General features: G+C 35.7%; 1 protein-coding gene across 1 annotated transcript; it reads left to right on the forward strand.

Annotated features, from left to right (window-relative positions):
* Nucleotides 1-16,962: 16,962 nt before the first annotated feature.
* LOC128166184 (uncharacterized) lies at nucleotides 16,963-18,817 on the forward strand. The gene is made up of 2 exons (XM_052831184.1): nucleotides 16,963-17,908; nucleotides 18,018-18,817. The coding sequence occupies exons 1-2, from the start codon at nucleotides 17,255-17,257 to the stop codon at nucleotides 18,483-18,485; spliced, it is 1,122 nt and encodes a 373-aa protein (XP_052687144.1). The 5' UTR covers nucleotides 16,963-17,254; the 3' UTR covers nucleotides 18,486-18,817.
* The last annotated feature ends 1,190 nt before the right edge of the window (nucleotides 18,818-20,007 follow it).

The raw sequence follows: 20,007 nt of genomic DNA on the forward strand, positions 1-20,007 counted from the left end.
GTGCTGTTGTCTTGTGAAGGTCTCTGGTGGTGTTGTCTTGTGAAGGTCTCTGGTGCTGTTGTTTTGTGAAGGTCTCTGGTGGTGTTGTCTTGTGAAGGTCTCTGGTGCTGTTGTTTTGTGAAGGTCTCTGGTGCTGTTGTCTTGTGAAGGTCTCTGGTGCTGTTGTCTTGTGAAGGTCTCTGGTGCTGTTGTCTTGTGAAGGTCTCTAGTGCTGTTGTCTTGTGAAGGTCTCTGGTGCTGTTGTTTTGTGAAGGTCTCTGGTGACATATGTCGGTTTCCCTTGGTACTTCTCTCTACCGTCTGTATGTAGGAGAGAGCTCTGCAAACTCCGAACCATGAATTGTGATGAGGACTACTTCGTACACTCCTTTACCTGACTACTTCATACACTCCTTTACCTGACTACTTCGTACGCTCCTTTACCTGACTACTTCGTACACTCCTTTACCTGACTACTTCGTACACTCCTTTACCTGACTACTTCGTACACTCCTTTACCTAACTACTTCGTACACTCCTTTACCTAACTACTTCGTACACTCCTTTACCTGACTACTTCGTACACTCCTTTACCTAACTACTTCGTACACTCCTTTACCTGGCACGGAACACTGATTTTGACAAGATCCTAATTACGTTGTTATTGCACACAATTTTCTGTATACCTTTCAGGACAAAGGGATCTTTAAAGTAACAGAATTTTTATCCCCCGTCAAAGTTGTCCTTTTACCAGAGGATTCTTTTTTGAAACTACACCCCCCCCCCCCCACATAGAAAATCATTCGTAGATAAAAATTTGCAAGCAAATGGTTCATATATATTTTCAAAACGGCTATTATGTTTTCATATGGCGATCAAAAGGGAGCAATTGGTTTATGAGAATTATTCAATAATATTAAAGATTTAAAGATTCAGTCAACTGTTTGGCTATTCACCGGAAAGCACCTTGCAAAAAAACAAAACAAAAACAACAAATACTGTGAAAAACTTAAATGTAGCTTATATGCAGGCACGTAGTATCGGGGGGAGGGGGTGAATATAGAAAATTGAATTTTGGAGGAGTTGTCCCCTCACTTTTAGGACAGGTAAAATAATTATATGCATTTTAACCAAATTGACTTTAAGATATTTAGCCTCCCCTCCGGGATTAGGATTTTGGAGGTATACGAAAAAGGATTTGTTTTTTTTATTTGCTTGTCGAGATTTCGGTTCAGTGTGCCCCCTTACAATGCTTGAATAAATCTACTCATTGATATTAATCATTAAAAAAAGATGTAAATATTTTATAAAAAGTTTGATTTTAGTTTAAAAACTATCAACTATAAAGAAATAACTTGATATCAGATTTTCCGTACGCTCCATCTTCCGTTTCGTCCTGGGTTTTGATCATAAGGAAGATGGATATTCAAGATTGCTAAGAAATCTAAAAATTGTTTCCATAGGAAATGGAAATTGAAAATACACCGGAAAAAATATTAACAAGAAACTATTCGTTTAACATAGCTTCTCCGTGAATATCTATGTATAATAGCCAAATTTAGGCCCTTATTTTAAATATTTTTAAAAGGAAAACTTTTAAAATAAAATGATAAAATAAACTTTTTGAATTGATAGATTCTTGAATAGCAGATCTCCAATACATTAAGTAATGTAAAAGTGGATTCACGCATTGAATGAATTTTAAAAAAAAAATGATTCAAAAGCCACTTCATTTAGAATTGTATGACCCTTTCCTCAATGACAGGCCATGTACTGATTGCTGTTGATGGCTGATCACGTTCCCGAGAGCCCTACAAGCAAACCAGGGACACAACCACTCCACCAGGAAACCTCTTACCGGCACCGTGATCGTCAGAGCCGAGTTTCGGTCCGGTTATTCGACGTCTCTTAACAAAAAGGAAGTTAAACGTTCAAAACGTCATTTCATCTTACTAGATTTTATTTTTTTTAAAGATTTTATTTTGCTCATTAACACCATTTTTGTTTCCCTTTGTAACAGTCTGTGTAAGGAAACACTGGTGTTTTTATTAATTTTGTGGAAACTTGAAGAATTTACATAGAATTTATTCTTTGTTTTTTGAAGAAAGTATCAGTCCAGCAAGTTACAAATGTTTTTCAAGTTTGTTAATAATATGGACAACTATCTTGTATTATTATGGTTGAATTGTTGAAATATCAAAGCATTTCTTATCTTTTAAAAGCGTTCCTTGAAAAAAAAATATCTGAGAAATCCATTAGTTTTTATGTACAGGTTGTAAATAAAAATATTTTTTATTCAACATTTTTACTGCAAATTCAAGCATCGGTCATTATTATTTATTTACAGTTTTCCTTAAAATTAACTGGTTTGTATTCTCCACCGATCCACCATGAATTGAATACGTAGACGTTCTATATTGTATAAGTACAAAGTGATTGTAACAGTTCCTAACACTTCCTGAAATCTGATTTTTTTGTTATAAAAAGAACTTTTTACCAAAAATTGAACTTTATGCAGTTTTTGGTGAACATTATGTTTTTTTTATGATACGTTGCATTGTATGGTAATTATTATCACTTTTAATTGCCTGCTATTATTTTGAAATAAAAGTCACCGACGCTCAAATTAAACATCTGCCCAAATACTGTATAAAAGTACAACCACTGAGCTCATTTTCGTATGTTAAAAACATAAATTTTATTCCGCGAATAAAGCGACACTTTTGCAAACAAACCTTTCGAACATTTCTAAATATAATATATTTAGAAAGGTGCGAAAAGAATATTATTATGTACATGTATATGAGATGAATTCTGTCAAAATGGTGAAACGTTTGGGTTTTTTTTCCTAATAAAAATTATAATTTAATTTTATTCAATAATTTTTAAATAAATACACATGTAGGCATGGTTAATTTCAAAACTTTGGTACTAGTTTTAAAGGGACATGGTCAAAATTTTGGTCAAAAATTATTTTTTCGATTTTAATGTTTATAATGCTTCAGTGAGGTATTTTTAATAGGCAGCCAAAATTTGAGTGCCATTTGTTGAGTTATAAGCGAGTTACAGAGCTTACAATTCCTCGTTATGTAAACAAAGCTTTTGTTTACATTTTGAATGTTGAAGTGAAAATTCAAGTTTTAGACCTAAAATGAATGTGTTAATCGTTAGGTACTGTTTATTTATGCTTAAAAAGAATGGGATTATAGACAAATCATCTTGAAAAAGATTTTTTACTGGTATATTGAACCTATGTAAACAAAAACAGGGCACGAGCCTTGTTTACATGACGAAGAATTGTGAGCCCTGTATCTTGCTTAAAACTCGTCGACGGGCTTGATCATTTGAAATGCATTCATAAAGCATTGTAAATAATAAAAACAGAAAAATATAATTTGACCAAAATCGTGACCATGCCCCTTTAAATGACATATACGTATACAATAACATGAATTGAATATATTTTATTGCATAAAACATACAGAAAGGGTTAGAAACAAGTTCGAGCAACTTGAGATTTTTCCTTAAAATATAAATAAATGTAATATTACACAACTGTCGTTGAAAACTATGCATACTGATAGAACAAGTACACAGGGAACATTCATGTTCAGAAGTGTTTAGTAAGATAATACAGTTTAATATCAACAACTAAATCTTCTAGTTTCGTCTGAACATAGGGAAAAAATACAATAATCCAATTCAGTAGGTATGTATAACTTCGAGGTCGGTCTTTGTACTTCTATAGCAATGTTGAAAGCAAGGGAAAGCTTGGTTTAGGTTGACTTTCTCGGTTGCTTTCTGGGTATAAAAGTGGTAACGGAAATGGCTGTAATATCTTGGCTGCGTTCAAGATCGTAGCAGCTACATTGTTCTACGTAGCCACCATGATTCTGAACGACCTTAAAACAGCATTATTGAACGCAGCCTATATGCGCGGATCCAGAAAATTCACTTATAGAATGTCCGAGTTTACCGGGAAAGTCCATTGTCTATTAAAAAGCCAGGACCAACCCCCCCCCCCCCCTCCCTCTGCTAGATCCGCGCATGCGGTATGAGTGGGGGCCCCGAGACTAGTGTCATCATGTGAAAATGTCTTATTTTGAGGGCCATATAATTTTTCTTATAATAATAACTGTGTAATTTAGGTAAATATTTATTTATATTATGCAAACAAGCAATGAACTCTTCCTGTGAATTATCCAAATTGATTATGTATACTTTGTTTTTCTTACTGTTTATTTAATATGTATATGTTCATATGTATAACCTATGAGACATTTGTCTCTTGGAATAAAGAACTTGAACTTGAACTATGATTAAATGTTAATTATAGTTTTCAGCTAGTTGTTGAAAGCTTAATCTCAAATCGAATTATAATTGTTCATTTTGAGTAATCTTTTCACTTAATCAATTATTGCTATAATTGTCCGCAATGATTAGTTGGAGACTTTTATTGTCCATGTCGCTTAAATCGTATTTATAGAAACCGTCCGACTTGAGCACGTTCGCTGCGGGAGTTGATTGAACACGTAGCTTTGGAAAAAAAAAAGGTGAAGATTCTGTTTTGTTTTAAAAGCATATCTGTTGGTAGGAAAAGTGTCACAGCCAGCAAATATTTAATTAGACTACGTTAGACTATGTATGTGATGAAATTCCCAGAAACACATTGCTCCATTATAAACCGATAAGACGAGTGACCTCGATGTGCATAGTGAAACCGTCCAGATCGGAAACCCTCGGGACGTCAGACTTGACTCACTGTTTAGAAACCCACTCTGTGTTTTCCACAGAGCATAAACATGGTGGGGAAAATCTATAAGCCCGTGATCTGAAACAACCGGAAGCCCGTGAAGTCAAGTACACACAAATCGCATACGTCATTCAATGTACTTTCTCTTTTAAATAGCAGCCGCGTTCTCGATATAAACATTGTATCTGTAAAGCTTATGCGACACGTTATTGCGATGACATAACTTATTGACAGATACAGTTGCAGTTTTTGTATAGTAAGAGAAGACGAAAAGTTCATTCGAGGTTGGGTTTCGTCAGAAGAAATTCTTCAGCAAGTCATCGAAGCGCATTCAATACGTAAACACAGGATGACAACGTGTTTCAGGGTATGTATTAGGCCTAATTAAGACTTTCAAAATCCGAGATGCTGACAATAATAATTATATTTGCTTAATTCTATTGTGTATTTTTTATCACTACTTCAAAAAACTTCAACAAACTACGGTAACCAAATTACATGACCAGATGACGGCCGGTGTACTTACAGTAGCTTATATACATTATTTAAAATGTGTTGCTTTCTAAACCAGCCAGTTAACTTATTTCTTACGTTAATGTTATTATTCGAATGAACAAATCATTACATAATATTTTAAGTGGTTGCATGGAGAAAAAAACTTCATATGTAGTGTACCGTAGAATTTATAAAAAAAAAAAATGAATGAAATGTTATATTTTGCAGATGTAATATGAGTACACATACACATACACAAACACACGTATATATTCGACTTCATCGACACTCTAAACTAGATTTAAGGCCCATGACTTCATCGACACTCTGAACAGTACTTAAAATATGAGGCCCGTGAGCTCATTGACACTCTATATAAAATAAGATATGAGGCCCGTGAACTCATCGACACTCTATATAATATAAGATATAAGGCCCGTGAACTCATCGACACTCTATATAATATACATGTAAGATATGAGGCCCGTGAACTCATCGACACTCTATATAATAAAAGATATGAGGCCCGTGAACTCATCGACACTCTATATAATATAAGATATGAGGCCCTTGAACTCATCGACACTCTATATAATATAAGATATGAGGCCCGTGAACTCATTGACACCCTATATGGTACAAGATATGAGGCCCGTGAACTCATCGACACTCTGTATAGTACAAGATATAAGGCCCGTGAACTCATCAACACCCTATATGGTACAAGATATGAGGCCCGTGAACTCATCAACACTCTATATGGTACAAGATACGAGGCCCGTGAACTCATCGACACTCTATATTATACAAGATATAAGGCCCATGCACTCATCGACACTCTATATAATATAAGGCCCGTGAACTCATCGACACCTATATATGGTACAAGATATGAGGCCCGTGAACTCATAGACACTCTGTATAGTACAAGATATGAGGCCCCTGAACTCTTCTACACCCTATATATTACAAGATATGAGGCCCTGAACTCTTCTACACCCTATATATTACAAGATATGAGGCCCATGAACTCATCAACACTCTATATAATATAAGATATAAGGCCCGTGAACTCATCGACACTCTATATAATATACATGTAAGATATGAGGCCCGTGAACTCATCGACACTCTATATAGTACAAGATATGAGGCCCGTGAACTCATCGACACTCTATATAGTACAAGATATGAGGCCCGTGAACTCATCGACACTCTGTATAGTACAAGATATGAGGCCCCTGAACTCATCGACACTCTGTTTATAGTACAAGATATGAGGCCCGTGAACTTATTGACACTCTGTGTAGAACAAGATATGAGGCCTGAGAACTCATCGACACCCTATATAGTACAAGATATGAGGCCCGTCAACTCATCAACATCCTATATAGTACAAGATATGAGGCTAGTGACTTCATTAATAATCTATATGGTATTAAGATATGAGGCCCGTTACTTTATCTACACTCTGAACAATTATTATACTGGATATGAGGCCTGTGGCTTCAGAAATATTCTACACAGTACTAGATATGAGGCCAGTGAACTCATTACCACTCTATTTACTGGTTGTTCCTGAGATATGAGGCCTGTGAACTCAGTAACACTCTACAATAAAGAACGGTTATAGCGAACACGCTTATAATGACTAATTAATGCTTAATTACAGCAAAGGGATTTTCATTCCTAATCATTTCTCTGTATATAGTTTCAGAATTCACCATCTTAATTATGACCAATTCATTTTAGAATTGGAGGCAATATTTTTTTTTGTAGAATTATAAACTAATACTGGTTTTTTCTTTCTATTATTCCAGGTCAATATAGCTCTTAGTATAAATTCAAAGATCCGTAAAACAACATTCTGGAGAAGCTGTTCAATTGAAAGAGTATTCAATGTACCGTAAGTACATATGTATATGAGCTATGAAATATTAGCTATTGGTAAATTGCCTTAAATTACTTCTGCTTTTTATGCCATCAAATTTCAAGGGCTCATATTACCAGTATAATAAGTTGTTAGTCAGGCATGACATTTGAATTCTTTCTACAATTTATCTAAAAAATTACACCTTTTCTTTATAATCATTTGCTCAATTGTTTTATTAACTATGCACACTGTTTTAATTCATTATTAGGGCTCCTCTCTGCGGGCGCCCTATAGTGATCAGTCTGTTTGTCCATCCGTCTGTCCGTCTATCTGTCTGTCTGAGATCTCTTGTCGGGAGCATATCCTCTTTGCCCTTGGCGCAATCTGGCTTATACTTTATCCACAGAGTGCCTTCGGTCAAAGGGTGTGCAGTGACCTTGAATAAAGTTTGTAGGTCATGGGTCAAGGTCACATTGAACCAAGCAAAAATCTTTTTTCAGGACATATACTTTAAAAACAAAAAAAATATGGCACACTATAAATTTTTGCACCTTTATTGCAACTGCTTCTCAGCACTAAAATTTATCATGCCCCAATGGTTTTCCATATGTATTCATTTTTTAATGTCTCAAAACAATTACTTCAGTCAATTTTTTACTACTGAATATGTACCCTACCCTTCTGTAATTTTGGACGGTCGATTCTGTTTGTTTATACAATCGTTAATGTTAAGTGGTAATCAAATCAGTTCTGCAAATTAAATAATAATGGATGGACCAATTCAATTTTATTGCTTATTAGTACATGTACCTATCATTAGCTCCTTCCAAAATTGGCTTGAATTCTCCCTTTAATTGTCACTTTATTTTAGTGCTTCGAGGTGAAAATGTGATCAAGATAGGCGATCATCAACGCTGACAATACACAATTGATTGATATCTTGCTTTGATCGGCTGATATAAATAAAACTTTACCCCTGTGTGTTTTTCTAGAAAATCATAACGAAATCATGACCCCCTGAACAATTCTAGGGCCTCACAAAGGGTTTAAAGTTTTATGTAGGTTTATGTAGGTATATAGAGCAATGTTGCCCCTGACTTTTGAATTGGGACAAAAGCAATTTGTCTCTATCAACATTTTGTAGTATTACTTGTGGACGTGAGTTAGATATCAAAGGCAATGTGTTTACGTGCTTGAGCGAACACAAAATTAAATCCAGGCGTTGTTCAAACAAAACATTTTTTCTTTTGAAATAAGTTTGTGCGCTAAAATTTATTTGCGCCAATGTATAAGCACTTGTGTTTGCACTAAAGTACATATGTCCCAAATGTTCTTGTTTTACAATTACTGTATCTGCTCTCCATAAAGCCCACTTTGGTTCATACTTTAGATAAACAGAGCTTTTGAGTAAAGGTTGTGCTGTGACCTTGAACCAAATTTCAAGGTCAAGTGTGAAGGTCAAAACAGTATTAAATGAAAAATCCTTTTCCGGAGCATATCTTCTCTCACTTTGGTCCAATCTGGTCCATACCTCACCCACTGAGTGCCTTTGATTAAAGGGTATGCAAAAACCTTGAATGTTGTTTGTAAGTCAAATGTCAAGGTCATATTGGATCACACAAAATTCCTGTTTAAGAGCCTCTATACTCTCCACCTAGCCCCATTTTGCTAATAAGTTTGGTTTATACTTCACATAAACAAAGCTTTTTGGTTAATGGTTTGCATTGACTTTGAAGCAAGTCAACGTGAAGGTCATAGCAAAATTCTTTATAATCAGTTTTAGACCATAGGTTATTTCCTATTTGCTTGAACTTTCTCAGGTTAAACAAAAATGCCTGGTTGTAAGGGGTAATAAGATTGAATTAGAAGGTCTATGTCAGCTGGAAAATTTCTGAGTCATAGGTCAAGGTCATAGCAAAATTCTCTGAAATGCTTTTCATCCTTTAGTCCATTATTTAATAGGGCACTTTGAGATGGTTACCATTTCAATGTTGTCTAGTTCGTAGATTATTTCCAGAATTGGCATGCACTATTTGACCCATGTTTTAATGAAGGAGTTCATAGTTCTTTGTGTCTATCTCAAAACAGGACTGCCATTTGAAGAAACAGACAAACAGGAATATCTATGAAGAGGATAAAGAAGAATAAATAAATTTGATCTGTGTTCTGTGCATTTGATTCAAGATTGGCAGTCTGAATGGCCAAGTTTGAAAATAATTAGTGCAATATATCTAAAGAAATTATTTTGTGAAAAATGCTACCTAATATCTACATGTTAGCAGGGTAACACAGTAAAGTGAGTTGTATATAATGACAATTTAATAATTATTAATAATTGTTAATCTTCGATGTATATGTATTATATCATATAGGTCTCTGGAGCAATTTTTCTCTAACCTGAGCCAAAGTCTCAAGCTTTTCTAATCATGATTTGTCCGTTTTCTGTCATTGTTCTTGTTGTTGTCATTAACTTTCCACATTTTCATCTTCTTACCCAGAACAACTGGGCAAGTCTAACCAAACTTGGCCCAAATCATCACTGGGTAAAGAGGACTAGATGTTTTTTTTCAAATGAAGGGTCCATGCCCTCTTAAAATTTGTTGGTATTTTTCAAAATTCTTCTCAGACACCATTTGGCCAGAAAAGCTCAAATATGTGTGGAAGCATAATATTTACTGTGAAAGAAATTTCCAGAGCTTACTTCCATGTAACACAGCTAAAGTGAAAAAGAAATCAATTTTTGGAGCACTTCCTCTGATGACTGAAAGTTTATCGGTTCAAACAAACCATGTTAAACATATATATCTACATATATGTACATAATTCTACCTTTCCACAAAATTTTGTTGTTTAAGTATCTGCAAAATCTGAGAAAAAGAGAAAAATCTTCTAACAAATACCATTACAAAAAAATTTGATATTTACCATTATTATTATTTTTACTTTATATGCTATTTGAATCTATTTGAATTTGGCACTGTAGTGTTGATTTGATCAGTTATGGCTTTTGTTGCTCAGGTGAGCGATGTGGCCCCTTGGCCTTTTGCTTCTTCAGCAGTACAATAAACTTGTTGAAAAAAGTTTGTATAGTATATGTATATATGTATTGTTTCGTAAGACTTATGCCCTGTATGATAATGTAAACTTTTCTAAAATGCATATCTTATAAAATGGATTTCAGTACACTAGTTTAAGGTGAAGGCCCCTTTCCAATCTACGATATTGTATTTAGTTCAGTTCATCAATGTAACTTAAATAAACATAAATAATAAAACTTGCTTCATTATTGTTTAAATCTTGTTTTAAAAATAAGAGTGCTACTAAATTCATGAGCCTTATATCTCGTACTAAATAGAGTGTGGGTGAGTTCACAGGCCTCATATCTTGTACCATATATAGGTGTCGATGAGTTCACGGGCCTTATATTATATAGAGTGTCGATGAGTGCATGGGCCTTATATCTTGTAAAATATAGAGTGTCGATGAGTTCACGGGCCTCATATCTTGTACCATATAGAGTGTTGATGAGTTCACGGGCCTCATATCTTGTTATTTATAGAGTGTCGATGAGTTCATGGGCCTCATATTAAGTATTAAATAGGGTGTTACCGAGTTCACGGGCCTCATATCATGTACCTTATATAGTGTCGATGAGTTCATGGACTTCATATCAAGTACATGTACTATATTGAGTGTTGATGAGTTCACGGGCCTCATATCTGGCATATAATATAGGGTGTCGATGAGTTCACGGGCCTCATATCTTGTACTATATAGGGTGGGGATGAGTTCACGGGCTTATATCTTGTACTTTATAGGGTGTGGATGAGTTCACGGGCCTCATATCTTGTATAATATAGGGTGTCGCTGAGTTCACGGGCCTCATATCTTGTACTATATAGGGTGGGGATGAGTTCACGGGCCTCATTTCTTGTACTATATAGAGTGTCGATGAGTTCATGGGCTTCATATCTAGTATAATATAGAGTGTCGATGAGTTCACGGGCCCCATATCTTGTATAATATAGGGTGTCGAGGAGGTCACGGGCCACATATCTTGTACTATATAGGGTGGGGATGAGTTCACGGGCCTCATATCTGGTACAAAATAGGGTGTCGATGAGTTCAAGGGCCTCATATCTGGCATAATATAGGGTGTCGATGAGTTCACGGGCCTCATATCTTGTACTATATAGGGTGGGGATGAGTTCACGGGCCTTATATCTTGTACTATATAGTGTGTGGATGAGTTCACGGGCCTCATATCTAGTATAATATAGAGTGTCGATGAGTTCACGGGCCTCATATCTGGCATAATATAGGGTGTCGATGAGTTCACGGGCCTCATATCTTGTACTATATAGGGTGGGGATGAGTTCACGGGCCTTATATCTTGTACTATAAAGGGTGTGGATGAGTTCACGGGCCTCATATCTAGTATAATAAGAGTGTCGATGAGTTCAAGGGCCTCATATCTTGTACTTTATAGAGTGTCGATGAGTTCACGGGCTTCATATCTTGTATAATATAGATTGTCAATGAGTTCACGGGCCTCATATCTTGTAATATATGGGGTTGGGATGAGTTCACGGGCCTCATATCTGGTACAATATAGGGTGTCGATGAGTTCACGGGCCTCATATCTTGTACTATATAGAGTGTCGATGAGTTCACGGGCCTCATATCTAGTAAAATCTAGAGTGTCGATGAGTTCACGGGCCTCATATCTAGTATAATATAGAGTGTCGATGAGTTCAAGGGCCTCATATCTTGTACTTTATAGAGTGTCGATGAGTTCACGGGCTTCATATCTTGTTTAATATAGATTGTCAATGAGTTCACGGGCCTCATATCTTGTACTTAATAGAGTGTCGATGAGTTCACAGGCTTCATATCTTGTATAATATAGAGTGTCGATGAGTTCACAGGCCTCATATCTTGTAGAATACAGAGTGTTGATGAGTCACGGGCCTCATATGTAGTATAATATAGAGTGTTACTGAGTTCACAGGCCTCATATCTGGTATAATATAGTGTGTCGATGAGTTCACGGGCCTCATATCTTGTACTTTATAGAGTGTCGATGAGTTCACGGGCCTCATATCTTGTATAATATAGGGTGTCGATGAGTTCACGAGCCTCATATCTTGTACTTTATAGAGTGTCCATGAGTTCACGAGCCTCATATCTGGCATAATATAGAGTGTCGATGAGTTTACGAGCCTCATATCTAGTATAATATAGAGTGTCGATGAGTTTACGAGCCTCATATCTAGTATAATATAAAGTTTCAATAAGTTCACAGGCCTTATATCTTGTATTATATAGAGTGTTACTGAGTACACGGGCCTCATATCTAGTACAATATAGAGTGTCGATGAGTTCATGGGCCTCATATCTAGTATAATCTAGAGTGTTGATGAGTTCACGGGCCTAATATGTAGTATAATATAGAGTGTCGATGAGTTAACGGGCTTCATATCTTGTATAATATAGAGTGTCGATGAGTTCACGAGCCTCATATCTAGTATAATATAGCGTGTCGATGAGTTCACGGGCCTCATATCTTGTACTATATAGTGTCGATGAGTTCACGGGCCTCATATTTTATACTATATAGGGTGTCAATGAGTTTATGGGCCTAGTATCTAGTTTAATATAGAGTGTAACTGAGTTCACGGGCCTTATAGTCATATCTTATATAGAGTGTCGATGAAGTCACGGGCCTCATATCTTGTACTATATAGAGTGTCGATGAGTTCACGGGCCTCATATTTCGTATTTTATAGTCACTTGATACAAGTACTTTTTACAGTTTAAAAGTCAGGGGCAAACTTAATTTTATACTTTCATTTGTAATATAAACAAGAAGCTACATAAACACATTATTTTTACGGAAAGAATGTTAGTTTAAAGCATTCATAGAAGAAATACACAAAAACGGCTTACGTATTCAAAACGTGTGTTTACAATCGAGTTCACGGGCTTGCTGCTATTGAGGTCACGGGCTTATAGACTCTCCCAACAGGTTGCACTACAGTATTAAATTCTACTATATATTCTTACCAAAATTGCACAACTTTACATACAGATTAAAAATTCAAAACGAACTTCTGGAAAAAATCCTCTTGACATCTTTTTAAACAACGCTTCATTTACAAGTTTCTAGCCAAATACACACGTGCATCCAGCAAGGCGTGCGACTTTGTTTACATCGAAGTTACACATGTGCTTGAAAATCAAGCCCGGGACTTTTCACCCCCCTCCAGCAACAACGCGCATCAAAAATTCAAATGACCTCGCATTATTACAAAACTGGGATAGTTAGACCTCTTACACATTGTTTTTCATCTCATACAAAAAATCAGCTCCTGTCTCGAGCGGAACCGCCCCGAATTCAAAGGAAAATTCGGGAATTATTTTGGCTCAGCCATGTTTTGACGTGAACCTTCAGTGAAATACTGTTATGACACCTGCAATATAACTCATTTTTTGTTATCGCAAAATCAACATTAATAAATTGATTAATACTCATTGTGTTGTGTGACTAAAAAAAAATTATGAAGATATCTACTCATTTCAGAAAGTTATGAGCGATTTTTAAACACCACGGTGTACACGGTGGCCACTGATTTATGAAAATATGATCAAAGTTATACTGTATGCATTTACACGGTGTTTTGATATTCAGTGATTTTTTGGTTTTAAATTGACAAGTGATGTATGAAAATGTATAAAATGACGCAAATTAATTAATATCATGTGGACCCCAGAAATTATGTCGGCCAAAAATTCAATGACCCTGCCTCTGGGGGGTGGGGTAGAGAAAACGTCATTATTTCATACAATTTATGAAAATGGTGAGAACCTTTGTCCAAAATAGCATGGTATTGTTCTAATCTAACTAACATGAGTGATACATCTCAGCTGTTTTCCGCTTTCGTATCAATATTTCTCAATTTTGGACATAAATTGAGCATTTCTTACTGTAACACAAGGGCCTAAACAACCGATTTTATTTGATATTCACACCCCGTAGAATATTTTGTTGTTTACGACGATGAATACTACATCGTATTTGATCTGCTAAAAAATTTCCGGACAGTTTAGACGGTCCGATCTACTATAAATGGCTCATTGTTTTGAGGCAGTAGAACATTTCAGAGGAAATCTGGGCTAATTTTGTATGCATCATTAAAAGCAAAATAAGCGTGCTGCTGGCTACAAAACCCCATTGTTTGTCATTTTTCGTCTAAACACACTGATTTAACACCTAAAACACGGGTAAAACAACTTTTAACATAGCAAACCCGTTTTCCTGCAGGTTGCACTACAGTATTAAATTCTACTATATATTCTTACCAAAATTGCACAACTTTACATACAGATTAAAAATTCAAAACGAACTTCTGGAAAAAATCCTCTTGACATCTTTTTAAACAACGCTTCATTTACAAGTTTCTAGCCAAATACACACGTGCATCCAGCAAGGCGTGCGACTTTGTTTACATCGAAGTTACACATGTGCTTGAAAATCAAGCCCGGGACTTTTCACCCCCCTCCAGCAACAACGCGCATCAAAAATTCAAATGACCTCGCATTATTACAAAACTGGGATAGTTAGACCTCTTACACATTGTTTTTCATCTCATACAAAAAATCAGCTCCTGTCTCGAGCGGAACCGCCCCGAATTCAAAGGAAAATTCGGGAATTATTTTGGCTCAGCCATGTTTTGACGTGAACCTTCAGTGAAATACTGTTATGACACCTGCAATATAACTCATTTTTTGTTATCGCAAAATCAACATTAATAAATTGATTAATACTCATTGTGTTGTGTGACTAAAAAAAAATTATGAAGATATCTACTCATTTCAGAAAGTTATGAGCGATTTTTAAACACCACGGTGTACACGGTGGCCACTGATTTATGAAAATATGATCAAAGTTATACTGTATGCATTTACACGGTGTTTTGATATTCAGTGATTTTTTGGTTTTAAATTGACAAGTGATGTATGAAAATGTATAAAATGACGCAAATTAATTAATATCATGTGGACCCCAGAAATTATGTCGGCCAAAAATTCAATGACCCTGCCTCTGGGGGGTGGGGTAGAGAAAACGTCATTATTTCATACAATTTATGAAAATGGTGAGAACCTTTGTCCAAAATAGCATGGTATTGTTCTAATCTAACTAACATGAGTGATACATCTCAGCTGTTTTCCGCTTTCGTATCAATATTTCTCAATTTTGGACATAAATTGAGCATTTCTTACTGTAACACAAGGGCCTAAACAACCGATTTTATTTGATATTCACACCCCGTAGAATATTTTGTTGTTTACGACGATGAATACTACATCGTATTTGATCTGCTAAAAAATTTCCGGACAGTTTAGACGGTCCGATCTACTATAAATGGCTCATTGTTTTGAGGCAGTAGAACATTTCAGAGGAAATCTGGGCTAATTTTGTATGCATCATTAAAAGCAAAATAAGCGTGCTGCTGGCTACAAAACCCCATTGTTTGTCATTTTTCGTCTAAACACACTGATTTAACACCTAAAACACGGGTAAAACAACTTTTAACATAGCAAACCCGTTTTCCTGCAGGTTGCACTACAGTATTAAATTCTACTATATATTCTTACCAAAATTGCACAACTTTACATACAGATTAAAAATTCAAAACGAACTTCTGGAAAAAATCCTCTTGACATCTTTTTAAACAACGCTTCATTTACAAGTTTCTAGCCAAATACACACGTGCATCCAGCAAGGCGTGCGACTTTGTTTACATCGAAGTTACACATGTGCTTGAAAATCAAGCCCGGGACTTTTCACCCCCCTCCAGCAACAACGCGCATCAAAAATTCAAATGACCTCGCATTATTACAAAACTGGGATAGTTAGACCTCTTACACATTGTTTTTCATCTCATACAAAAAATCAGCTCCTGTCTCGAGCGGAACCGCCCCGAATTCAAAGGAAAATTCGGGAATTATTTTGGCTCAGCCATGTTTTGACGTGAACCTTCAGTGAAATACTGTTATGACACCAACATGGTGTACTGTGTGGGATTTACAGTCAAGTCGTACACAGACCAACTCGTACACAGGTCAACTCGTATACAAAATTTTCCGCATATAAAATAGGTATGCTAAATCGAAAGTCAACTCGCATACAAAAAATTAGTTATGAACATTAAATGTAATTGTGAACATGTGTAGGTGCTGTAGCTAAATCAATAAGACTAAAATATATTAGTGAGGAGTATCTTAATTAGCCTTTGAGAAGTCATCCGTTTGGAGAAGCAAGAAACACCGCACTTGTCGTTTTCACAATTATTGTTTTGATGTGTAGAAATAATTACCAAATAATAATGATTGGATTGACACAATTAATTATCGATAATTTTTTGTTGTTGTAATTTCACATCGTTACCGAGTTTAATGATAATGCACAATTATACATGTATGAATTTTGCAATCTTTGTAATAGTTGATAACATCCACTTTATTCTTATATGTCCTTTTTACGCTGAATTACGGAAGCAATATATAAAGGAATTTTATTAAAAGAAACCAAGTGTCTTTAAGTTACTTTTAAATTACTTTTACGTTTTGTTTCTAACTTTTTGTATATTAGTTGACATTCAAATTATGGTGATTTTTTGTATACGAGTTGACTTTCGGTTTTGTAACGGGATTTTTTGTATACGCGTTGACTTTCAGTTAGGTATACGGGATTTTTTTTGTATACGAGTTGACTTTCGTTTTTTTATGCGGAAATTTTGTATACGAGTTGACCTGTATACGAGTTGGTCTGTGTACGACTTGACCGGACACCCTGTGTGGTTCATAACTGTACTACCCGTTCGAATACAGAGAAAAATGTGTCATTTTTCCGAAAGATAAGACTCGTCAAAAAGCATGGATACATTATTGTCGCAGAAGGGATTTTGTTGTGACAAATCATAGTAGAATGTCATCTTCGCTAGCCAAGGGTGACGATCCACTCTGCTACTCTTTTCACCCTTGGCAGATCGAGTCGACTTTCGTAGGAGATACGATCTGTTCTTAGATTGGACGCAGCTACGCATAGCTGATCCAATCGCAACGCTTGTATCATCATCTCGTAAACAAATATGGCTGCGCCCATAGACGTATGTCGTGTTTGTAATGACTGTCTGCCTGTCAAACACAGACGCGTGATTTTTGGCGAAACCTTTGGCGTTTTTCAACAGTTGACACAAGTTTTAGATTATAGAGCCTCTCCAAACGATGGAATTTCGAAATACGTATGTGGGTTTTGCTTTACGAAGCTTAATAAACTGTGCAAGATTGACACTGATTTGATTCACAAAATGGACTCTCTCAGGAGGGAAAAGAGTGAAGTGTTAGGAATTTTAAGGGAGAAACATTCTAAAACGTTACAACTGATCAAAGTAAGAACCCCAAAGTCCCAAGATAAACGAACAATAGTGCATTCACCAACTCCAAGGAAAAGTAAAAGAACGTTATTTTCCACCCCCCAGAAAAACGACTTCGGAGAAAGTCATGCCAAAATCAGTTTACAAAAGGCAGATCAGATGGAGATACCATGTGTAGAAACATTAAAATCAGCTCCAGAAAATCAGAAAGCCATGTCTATTACCGAGCTTGGGTATCCAAATGCTCGTGCACTGCTGAATGACGATGCGATCCCCGACGTTCCCTGGGCAACGAACAAAGAAAGTACTACTAGAAGTAACAAATCATCGAGGCCATACGGGGCGTATAGAAAACGACGAAGATTAGAGGTAAGATGCAGATATCTTGATCAGAGATAAAAAGTCCATAGTTCAAATATTTTGTAAATTAAAATGTAAATTTATGGCATGCTCTTTTTTATTTTTCTTATGAAAATAGGTTTTGGAAGAATTGATGAAAGAAGAAGAAAATATTGATGCTGGAAATGAGTCTAACAATTTACAAAACACATCAGCGGACATTTTAAAAAACACATCAGCAGACATTTCAAAAAACTCATCGGCAGACAATTCAATAAGCATATCAGCGGACAATTCACATGAACTGCGAGATGAGACATCACATGAACTGCGCAATAGCACATCATCAGATTCTTCAACTTTTGAAAGTAACAGTTGTACCGCAGATAAGGCAGTGCAGGTTTTCATTCCTGACAGAAGCTCTAAAGTAAAGAACCGAACAAGAAGAATACAAACAGGAAGGTCATATATTGACGTTAAGACAACCGATTCTCAAGTCCAATGTGATGAAGTGCGCCTGTGTTGTAATTGCCTTAAAAGTATGGAATCCAATGGAGGTATAGAATCCGTGAAAAGTGAAGATCGTAGCACATATATGATATTTTAGAGATTACAAATTATGAAAAAGAGTGGAATGCAATTTGATATCGGCTATATAGCATCATTTTGAGTACATCGGATACTTTTTAACCAAAGTCTTCCCCAGTTGTGCAATTGGATATAAAGCTGATGAGCGGAAACTATTAACCGAGAACTGAACTTGTGAACAGGAGAGACATCGGGCAAATAGGCACGGATTTTATTTACAACAGATAAAATTACTCTCTTTCCTTCCCTAGAACATGCCTGGTCCAATGTGTGAATTTAATAAAAGCCAAATACCTACACAATCTGTAGAGTATAGAATTAGATTTCGTTTGAATAAAAGAGGCAAAATTATATGGTTTTCTTTAATGCGGAGCGCTAAAAATTCCTCGTCCATTGCTTTGTGTCAGCCCAGTCTGACGTACAGCACACGGGGGTTCTTTATCTCACTAACGATCGCAAAACTCCAAGATCCGCTAGGGTGTTGTTATTGATTTATAGTAACGATCAACTGATTTAGAAAATGGTCTGTGACATTCGTTTTTTAAGTCCAAATTGGTATCCACAATTTAATGAAATGAAATATTTATAGCGTCAAAGGACAGGTGACACAATCACAACAAAAAAATGGACCAACAATTTTGATTTTGTGATCAAATTTCTGCAAATTTTTTCCTGCTACTCCCATCTGTTTCACAGCTGATGCTGAATTACTGAACTGATAAGACGCGTGACCTCAGTATGCATATCTGAAGCCTCCGAGATCGGAAACCTTCTTTGCGACGTAATAGCCGACTCGCACTACCCTTCAGCCACAGAGATTTCTAACTTGCTCTTTTATTAAATCTGAAGACAATAGATTTTGCTAATTGGTATTAAAAGTCTGAGAACCCTGTACACAAACATAAATTATTCTAGGCTTAGAAACACAATTTCTTTTTCCTAAGGAGTTATGGATTGGAGTAAAAATGGTGAACTGTTAAATTAACTTTTGATGTGCTTCATGTTTGAGAAAAATGTGTCATGTTGGATTTTCAAAAGATATATAAAAGTCATCAGAAATATGGAATCGTTGTTGCTTTTAAAGGACTTTGTTTTGTTAAAACATAGTAAGGGATAATGTATATAAAGACTTGCTTTTTTCGTAACCAGGATCAACCATATTTAAATCAATGTTTCGGATCTGCAAGATTTGATCAATATGCATTTTCGATCATAATTTCAAATTTACTAAATATGTTGAGAATGAGATAAAGTTGTTGCCTGTCTGGCTGACAAGATGCTTTTTTGCCATTATCAATCTCAGAATTTTCCGATTCACTTTAATATAATTGCTTTTTAATTTGATAATCTTCTATTACCGGTATCTTTTTTACACAAAATTTCCCAAAAATTCTATCAACCGATGATTCAACATGTAATCTTGTACATGTCTACTCATTACAGGAGAGGGCTCACATACTAGGCTATTTATTAATATATGCTGTTAAAAAATTCACTTTAAACTGATGGTGCTTTATTTAATAATCATCATTTTCAACACA

This window comes from Crassostrea angulata, chromosome 10 (genome assembly GCF_025612915.1).
Source record: "Crassostrea angulata isolate pt1a10 chromosome 10, ASM2561291v2, whole genome shotgun sequence".
NCBI lineage: Eukaryota > Metazoa > Mollusca > Bivalvia > Ostreida > Ostreidae > Magallana > Magallana angulata.

Coding starts and splice junctions, on each gene's coding strand:
- LOC128166184 (XM_052831184.1), top strand. CDS start 17,255: ATGGCTGCGCCCATAGACGTATGTCGTGTTTGTAATGACTGTCTGCCT. Junction 17,909..18,017: donor GAAAACGACGAAGATTAGAG/GTAAGATGCAGA, acceptor TTATGAAAATAG/GTTTTGGAAGAATTGATGAA.